Raw genomic sequence first — 9947 nt, 5'->3', positions numbered from 1 at the left:
GCAATTTCAATGTAGCTATTCTATTTATAGGACAGGGGTAAGAGAAATAATACATAGTAGAAGGTCTAAAACCAAAATTATTATGTGTACTGACTCCCAGTACTGGCACAGTACTGGTAAATCACTGGCGTACTAAATGCCGATGCTTACCCCGAAACTAACAAAAATTTGAAAAATGTTAGTTGCAGTAATAGTGCCCGTTTAACATATTCTGACGAATTGATTAAGACCGGTTTGAAATAGAGGTTCGCAGCAGTTTTCGCATTTGCGTTATTTTTCAGTTTTTTTTTTTCAAGTTGTGCCTGAGTCACTGTGTGTTCCTTCATCATCTGCAGATGAAATTTATGAGCCATCACCTGTAGACATGCGCGACTGTCCACTAAATAATCAAGTCAGTGTAAACTTTTTTTTAAAGTTTAATTGATTTCGCTGAATTGAAAAGCCCTTCAGCCGTATCCATGCATTCGGAATTACATGTCTTACTCTCCTTAAAATTCTAGATTTCATCACTCAGGCAACTGTGCCTAGAATTTGTTTATTAACTAATTTTCGCATTTTAAACTACCTATCACTAGACTATGCTAATTGTTTGTTTATACATCCATATCACATTCATCACAGATGTCAGGATACGTTAGGGTTCGTAAATATTGAACTTAACAATATTGGTCTTCAAAATAATCTTTGCACGTTAATTAAATATACCATTTTTCGTCATTTAAAACACATCCACAACATTCGCAAACCAACTTTTTTAGGTTAGAATTTTGCACTTCTAGCATAGTAGTACCCCGATCATGCAGCTAACCGTTAGCCGGTGCTGGGCAAACTTTCACCTGTCTGCACTGGTGTACAGTACTGGGCCAGTACAATGCAGGTGGTGAATTCTGGTGAATAAATAATAATAATAAATCAGAATTTAATATAATATCGTTTTCAAATAGGGAAAATAGGGATGGCGTATCAAAAATTAATGAAGCGGTTTCCAGCTGTCAAAACTAATATTTTTGTTTAAACAAGTGGAAAAAATGTTGCATTAACTCTTATTAAACTTGTGAGAATTTAAAATTCACTATATTAAAGTTGACAAGCGAAGTTAAAGCGATAGTAATACATTTTATTCGAAAGAGCGAAAACATCTTCTGAATTTGTTATACAAAGCATATGAGAATCTCAAACGGCTATATGCAAAACGGACTCATTCCACCAAAAAATTTAGCCTTTAGAACGAGCAACTAAATACACAAATTAAATACAATTGAATACGAAAAGACGCCTACAATTATTATTTTTATTATTATATACTTAATTTCTTCACTATATACATAATCGCATGCTTAATCGCTATGAAAAATCGGAACGGCTGCGGCGAGATTTAAACCTAACTTACCTAAAGCACTAACGTATTCCCTAACAACTAAACCCCAAGGCTAACTTATATTATGGAACATTTGTCAAAAGTTTCGGCTCAGCTGCACACAGTGGTAAAAAACGATTTTCTTTGTTCATAAACCAAATATCTCAAGATTGGCTGAAAGGAATTTAATGAAATACAGACTGAATACAGTTCACGTCATACACAATAAAGGAAAAATACTGACAAGATCCAAATATATTTTCCAAGGCCTGAAAATCCATGGGAAATCGGGTACTTTTCATATTTTATGAATAAACTGACTTAAACTTTTAGAAACAATGATAAATTTTTTGATATTCACACTCAAATTTGTTTATTTACATAGGTCAAACTGAGATCCAAAAGAAAATTGGCACCTCCGATTTTTCATTTTCCAAAAAAATTTGATAAAACATGAAAAAAAATTGATTTTTCAGGTTTTTTAGTTGACAAAGCTATTGTTTTTTATAGAATTTTTCAGGAAAATGAATGATCGAAGGTACCAATTTTCTTTTGGGTTTTAGTTTGGTCGATGTAAATAAAAAAATTTTATTGTTGATATAAAAAAATGTATCATTATTTCTAAAAGTTTAAGTCAGTTTATTCATAAAATATGAAAAGTACCCGATTTGCCATGGATTTTCCGGTCTTGGAAAATATATTTGGATCTTGTGAGTATTTTCCTCTTATTAGGTATTACGTGAACTGGATTCAGTCTAAATTTCATTCAATTCCGTTCAGCCAATCTTGAGATATTAGGTTTATGAACAAAGAAAAACGTTTTTTACCACTGTGCGGCGTAGCTAGATAATTCAGGGCAGTATGACAAATATCTGGGCCCCTTTTCAATGAACAAATTGATTTTTTATCAAACACATTTCTTTAAAAAGAACCGATAATATTCTTGTATGAATAACATTATCTAATTTGATATCTCGGTAACTCAGTATAATAAACTTGAGTGTATTTAGATGTAATAATTTATAAATATTTTACTCATTGAATTCAATCTTATTACCTTAGTGAGAAAGAATTTTTAATATTTTAAATACCATGGTAAATGAATTATTGCAAATAGAAAGAGTTAACTTCTATTTAATATGCTGTGAATCATAACCTTTCGGCTCGATCGAAAAGTGGCGGAAACAATCGAGGAGCATTCTCAAAGGAAACTATATGAAGAATCAAGAATAATAATTTAAGGAATGTTAATTCTAAAAATGGAGATTCCTAATATTTCCTATTTAGAATACTACTTTCTTGTCTTCGTGTTTTAAATACTCATATGATAATATTAAACTTCGGTACTGTAATACGAATAAGTGTACTAAAACCTCGATTTTCCCTAATTTGAAACGATATTATAATAAATTCCAATTAATTGTTTTCATTTATTCTCACGAAAGGTCACTTAGTGTGGCTTTATTCACTTTGCTTACATGGATGAATCATTCTATAATTGTTGCTAATGTTTAATACTATTTACATGAAATGCGGCTGGAATTATTTGTAAAGAAAGTTTGTAAGAGTTTTTCTTTAGTTGGCTAATGACTCTTTCTAATAAGCGTTTTGAATAGGTTATTATCGTATTGCATCATTGGAAGGAATGTATGTGGTTATTGTTCTGATCAGTACAAGTAATTTTCAGTGTTGCCAATAAACGATCTGCAGCAAGTCGCTTGGGGGTTTATAGAATGTAATTAGAAGCTTGACTAATGTACATTGCACACTAAGGTACTTCCCGTGCAGAAATTTCAAAAGGGCTCTAGTGGGGCCCCTACTAGTTTTCCCTGGCTGCGTTCGCTCTCTAGTGGGGAAAACTAGTCGAAACCCCATCTAGAACGTAACGCGGAGGCCATGGGGCCCTAATGGAGTTTCTAGTAGGGTTCTAGTGGGGTCAGCTCGCCTACAATCCAATTAAAGGGAAGGGCCCCTGCGGGACTCCTACAGGGTACTGTCACGCTACTGGCAGCCAGTACTTTTATCCGTTCATCATAATGCGACTTTATACGATTCGAATATTATTTATAATTTCATAAATTGAACTTTCATCTTAACAGTTTGGTTAATTTTAACACCCACTACTGCTATACTGTAACGATATGATAGAAAAGGTATTTAAAAAATAAATATTGATTAATTGCGAGTATTTTTAATTAAAAAATTAATGGTGCCGTTTAGAGTGAATACATATATTACATTTTTAAACATTATATTAAAAATAAAATTTCTAACGCTACAGAGCATCAAACCTACATATCTATCTATACCTAAATCTAGCGCCTAACAGTCGGGAGTCTTAACCACTGCGCTAAACCGATAAGTTGAAACTCGATGAAAAATCCATCCTCATAATCTACAGCTTAAAAAAGTTAAAACACCAAATTTTAAACTCTCTTTTTGTAAATAAATATTTATATTATACGACATTATTTAAACGTAAAAATATACAAACTTTTAACATGAATATCAATAAAATCCTTTTCAAGTAAATAAATTCAATCGACTGAAATTTTTCTTCGTATAATATTTTATTTTTTCTCATTGTAGACTACTTTACAACTTTTTACAAATACTTACATTTTTTATGAACATTTAAAGCTAAACTTAAAATGTAATTTTTTCTAAACATTCACAATTTTTCATAAAGATGGGACTTAGAACTTTTTTTCTTTCGAAAAAAGCACTGGCCAGCTGTACTTGACATAAGTTCTTTAACTTTAACTGAAAAATATCTACCTGGCTCCGAAGAAAATATTCATTAGTGCCCTAAATCAAGTTTTCAAGAAGAACGAGTGTAAATACTCACAAAAACATTGTTTTCATTTTCTTCTGTACTAGATATTCTGATAGGGGCCCCATCAGAACCCAGCTTCAAATAGGGAAATATGGGGAAATTTCTGCACGGGTTATTGTGTGGGTATGCTTAAGGAAAGGGTTATTCTCAATGAACTTTTCTAAGGGTTGCTTCCAGGGCGATTTTTAATCTGAGTTGGCTATTTTGTAGCAGCTAGACAAAAAATGTATTAATCTACATTTAGACGTTCACAGATGGTACCCAACTAACATATTACGTGCACAGATACGTACACAATTCGGTACGTGTCAATTGATTCGATCAGTTTTTCAACACACATGTCCACGTGAACAGTTTTGCCAGTGTCCAACAACGTGCCAAGTTGTACCCTTTACCCTAGATGTTCAAAGTTGAAAAAGTCCAATCTGTGCACGTGCCTAGTTGAGCCAGTAGTCAACAACCTATGCAGTTGTACTACTTGCCCTCGACGTGCACATCTGGGAGTGTCTGATCATAAATCTGCACAGTTATGCGAGCAGCCAACCTCCGGCCCTCGACGTGCACATTTGGACTCGTACTCCTCGAAAATTGAGACGTACACAGTTAAGAGTTTACCATCTGTGCACGTGAACCGTTAGTAGGGTACCACCTATCGATGTCTAAATGTAGACGTGCCCATATGATCCGGTACACAGTTTTGCCAGAGGCCCACAACGTATACAGTTGTATCATTGACCACCAACAAATGAAGAACCCGCATCAGCGTAGAAGCCTCTAACAGCTGGAAAGTAGCCGTGGGTTTTTTTCGGACTTTTTTTAAATTTAAATTAAGCGCCGTATTTTAATAAAGGCAGTGTCGAAACGTCTGGAGAGTCCATACGTTTATGTACGCTTATAACGCGGTCTAGACTAAACGTACGGACCTGCCAAAGCGAAAGAGGAGCTTTTTAAGTGAAGGGGGCGTGACTTGTGTCCATACATCTAGCACAAGTCACGTTTCTTCCCCCTTTTCCCGCTCCTTCTTCCACTTTCCAGGTCCGTACGTTTAGATTCAACCATATTATAAATATGCATAAACGTACGAACTGTCTGGACTTTTACTCTCGGCAAGAAAATTCGAGTCCTCTGGCTTTGACGTTGAAAAAGTAAGTAAAGAAAAAATGGTAGCTTAATGAAAAAGGTATCATTTTAAAGGTGCAAATGTTTTACGTTAATAAGCCGAAAAGTAATACTGCAAAAAAAATGTAGCTTACTGATTTGAAAATCTCATAAAAAGTAAAGAAATTTGATAGCTTTTAAAGACAGTTAACTTTGAAATATAGTTTTTTATTGAAAAAATAATAGGAAAAATCTTTAAAAATTCATGGTAGTACTTTAAACTTTTCTGAACAGACTGCCGTCGAAAAATTTGCAAAATATAAATAATTGCTATTTTTTTGTAATTAAATATGCGACTGGACTATCTTCAGTTCTAATGAAGATAATAAAGTGATTTAAATTGCAGGTAGTTAGTTGAACTTTTTGTGATCATTTACAATTTAAAGGAAGTATATGCTTCTTGTAGATTTCTTGTAAATTGCAATATTTGAAGTCAGTTCTTTATATGGGAAATCAAGTGCCAGAAACCAGCATGGTGCCATTTTTTCAAAGGATCGTCCTCGGTTTCCCTTAGACCAACCTGCCCAACTTTTGCCTCCGAGCCTCACTCTAGCCATAAAACCCTTTCCCTACTCTGAAAAAATTTGGGCGAGCGGCTGTCTTCTTAATGGCTATAGGGAGCATTATTGTATCAATGCTGTTGGGACTAGAGAGCACAGCGTGTCCAATATGAGAGAGGATGTGTACCAAGTTGCTGGCGAGCAGCACGCGACGCATTTGGTGTTGCAGGTCTACCACGTGGGCAGCAGCTTGCCTAAAAAATGTTTAGTGTGTGGTAAGGAAAACCCAGGATGATCCCCTGAAAAAACGGCACCACGCTGGGTTCTGCATTATCTTCATTACAACTGAAGATTGTTCAGTCGCATATTTATTTACAAAAAACGAGCACTGATTTATATTTTGAAAATTTTTTACGGCAAACTGTTCAGAAATGTTTAAGGTACCACCGTGAATTTTTTCAGATTTTTGCTATTATTTTTTCAATAAAAAACTATGCTTCAAAGTTCACTGTCTTTAAAAGCTATCAAATTTCCTTACTTTTCATCAGATTTTTAAATCAGTAAGCTACAATAATTTTTTTTGCATATTACTTTTCGGCTAATCAATGTACAAAATTTTCACCTTTAAAAATGATACATCTTTCATTAAACTACCATTTTTTCTTCACTTACTTTTTCAACGTCAAAACCAGAGGACTCGAACTTTCTCGCCGTTAGTAGACTCGGCCTTTAATAAATTAGAAATAATTTTTTATTTATGAATATAATAAATTATAAGTCTATATTGTCTATCTTTTCGATAAAGTTTAAAGGTAGAGGATGTGGAACACCACACACACCAAACACTCGCTTTCAGTCACCCAGTTCTCAGCCTTCCTGCAACTGTTGGCTCACGCAGTTTCTCAGGGGTCAGGCAGCCCTCACGCAATTCTGAATAAATAATTGGTGTGTAAGTGCGTTTAGTACATTTAGTATACAATTTTGTCTTTCTCTAATGTAGTAAATTAAAAACACTTCTAACCGTTTGGTCAGTGCATGTCGATAGGAGGTATGATAAGTTAAGGTTTTCATTGGTTAATCAAGTATCATTAGCAGATGTGTTTAGGGAGTTGAATTGGGCCTTTTTAGAGCGTAGAGTTGGAGGGCGTGGCTAATAAGTGTGTTCATCGGATCTCGTTGCAGAGTTTACTTAACATAGTGGAGTTAGCGAGTAAGATTCGTGGGTCTCATTAACGGGTGGACTTTGAGGACATGGGTAGGTAATGTGATTTATGAAGGGTGCGATTATCCAGTCTCCCTTAAAGGTGAAGTTGGAAGTGGGGTTAGTGGGCGCATTCATCAAGTCTCGTCAGCGGATGTTTATAGTGAATACGATACGTGTGGTTCTTTAGGGGGTGGAGTTAGGTGCCACTAGGCATATTTATTGGGCGTGCTTATCGGGTCTCGTTAGAGGATGCATTTAGTGAGCCTCGTTAGGTGATTTCGTTAGAAGGTGCAGTTAGTGGGCGTAGTTACGTTTCATACCCATATTTATAAAATGTTTACACCCATTCGGAATATTCTACAAAGTCCGATTTCTTAAAACTGGAAAGTCATCTTGACTCAAACTAAATTCAGTTAAAATCCAGAAGTAAATTTTTGAACGGGAACTGTGAAACGTAGCATAAATAAGCTGTTTAAGTCTCGATGAGGTCCGACGAAGCATTTGACACTGGAAATTTAATAGCACATTGAGGAAGGCGCTGGAATGACTCGGCAATTCTCTCGCGTGGAAGAAGGGCAGATAACCACAATTGAGACTGCTTGTACAAACTCAGTGGTTCGCGCGCTACAAAAGGATTAATGCGATATAGCAGAAGAAAAAGAATAAGAAAAATTATAGTGAGAAGAAGTTGCAAAGGTAGAGGAAGACACGATCGTTATAAAGTACTTTGACTTTTTCCCGCATCTCCTTCCCCCGTTTCTCTTTTTTGTCTGACTCTTTGGGCTCCCAAGGCAGACCGATCGGCCAGGAATTCTCCTTTTCTTTGTTCTCCTCCCCGTTATGTCTATCTGACTCCCGCTCTTTCTCAATTTCATCCGTCGCTTTTTCGTTGCTGCCCTCGTCTGCGTCAATCTCTTCCTCCCTATCATCGAGCACAGGATTTGCATCTGATGTCGGTTCTGTGTCTGGGCTTAATTCTTCAAGCACATGGGTGTCGTCTAAAGTCTTCTCTTTAATTTCACCCTCCACTTTTGCAAGCTTAGGATCCTTTCTTTTAGAAAGTTGTTCTTCTTCTTCTAACTCTAGCTGGATATCAATTTGATGGGCTATAAATTTTCATTGATTATTAATGGGAAGAGACCAATTTTTAAATATTTTATAAGTATTCACAAAAACAAAAATTAATGGAATATTATATTCTCTAACAACAATTATTTTATCTGATGAATACAACATCATAAGAGTAATAGAACCAATTTGAGTTATGTTTTGAATGCTTCAGAAATAATAGTATACGTTTTAAAACTATTTTTTAGTACTGAATTATATAATTTATCATGAAATGTAGTTTATTCTGATTAAAACCTGCAAAAACTTTAGGTTATTATGACAGCACATAATCACTTAAAACACTCACCAAAAAGACTGTTAAGCCTTACATAGACGTATCTATCCTGTAATCTCACTGACTCATTTAATGCCCGAGAGGGACAAGTTGAGTGCTAGTTTCCGTACTCAAGTTACTTAATTAAAAACAATTCATTTTAGAAGTAACTTGCATCGAGTCTAACTGAGTCTACTCAAAACATCATAAAAATTATAATTTTTTTATGTGAAATAATTAAGCCAAAGTTGTAAAGTAGTCGTTTTGTTAAAAAAAAGTTAGCATGCCGAAAAAAATACTATTTTAACAAAACTGTCTAATTTCCAGGTTTTTATATTATAGTATTTTACCGTGAATTGCTACTAAAAAATAACGAAGCTGGTATATAAATCTATACAAAATGATAGACTTTACTCCGTTTTATATTCGAATTCTGAAAGTCAAATGGTTTTATCGTACATTAAATTTGGAAATCAAGCGCCGCTTTTGAATGGAATTAAAGTGTGTGGTTCAATTTATCTATGCACCGAACGTCTTTTTCGATATATGTGCAGATATATTTACGCCCTCATAGATTGCAGCCACTGTCCAAATGCACTATATACTACCCTTCAATGCTTAGCTCGTTTGCCCTTCTATCGGACGCCGATTAATCGATTTAGGATCGGCTCGATGGAGCGAATAGAAGATTCCGCGAACCACCGTAAATCTTGGGGTCTAGCAATCTGCTGCTGCATATGGCTATAGGTGCAGCTTTTCTCATTACAGGCGTGAAAGATTCATTTCGTTATCATAAAATCTAATTCCATCTTTCGAATCAAGGTTTCCATTCTTCATATATTTTAACATTTTTTTCTTTTTATGTTACCTCCGTGGCTAGTGCATTTAAATTATAGTTTTATGAGACATCTTTATGGATATTGAACAAGTTTCTACAATTAAGGTCTCATTTGGATACATTAATATCTTACTGATCAATTTGAAAACATTTAATTAAAAAATATCTGCAGATCAGAATAAATTGCTCCGATGAGTTTCATTGCGTTCCCTTGAATTCGAAATTGGAAGCGATCTTTAAATCAATAATAAACAACATTCTTTTCATCAAAACTATTTCAAAATATACATTCTTGTGTTAACACTAGCGAACAAAAATTCAAGTGTTCTGGATTTGACGTTAAAAAAGTAAGTGACAAAAATAGCAGCTCAATAAATTAAGAATTATTTTAAAGGTGAGAATCTTTTACGGTAATGATCATAAAACGAATATTCAAAAAATTGTACAGCTTACAGACCCGAAAGCTTCATCAAATATAAGGACATTTCACAGCTTTTAATGACAGTGAACTTTGTTAGATAGTTTTTTATTGAAAAATAATAGAAAAAATCTGAAACAGTTCATGGTGATACGAGGTGTGTTCAAAAAATAAGGTGACTTTATGATTTTCTCAAAAAATATTCATTTATTCCTCAATATTTATGTTGTCCCCTTCAAAGTAATCCCCCTC

At 34.5% G+C, this 9947-nt stretch overlaps 1 protein-coding gene across 6 annotated transcripts in view; it reads right to left on the bottom strand.

Annotated features, from left to right (window-relative positions):
* The window catches only part of LOC117175064, a 106239-nt gene that overhangs the window by 19205 nt on the left and 77087 nt on the right, over positions 1-9947 (bottom strand). For 3 of the 6 annotated variants that reach the window (XR_004467426.1, XR_004467425.1, XM_033364605.1), the window contains exon 7: positions 7782-8161. The exons of 2 other annotated variants lie outside the window; for them this stretch is intronic. Coding sequence is in view for 2 of the 4 variants with exons in the window: in XM_033364605.1 (XP_033220496.1) it covers positions 7782-8161 (380 nt within the window). In the remaining 2 variants the exon portion in view is untranslated. Of the gene's footprint in view, positions 1-6523; positions 7680-7781; positions 8162-9947 lie in introns of those variants that run through there. One more of the 6 variants, XM_033364606.1, reaches the window with a different exon arrangement.

This window comes from Belonocnema kinseyi, chromosome 6 (assembly GCF_010883055.1).
Source record: "Belonocnema kinseyi isolate 2016_QV_RU_SX_M_011 chromosome 6, B_treatae_v1, whole genome shotgun sequence".
Classification (NCBI taxonomy): Eukaryota; Metazoa; Arthropoda; class Insecta; order Hymenoptera; family Cynipidae; genus Belonocnema; species Belonocnema kinseyi.
This window is presented reverse-complemented; position numbering and strand designations above follow the sequence as displayed.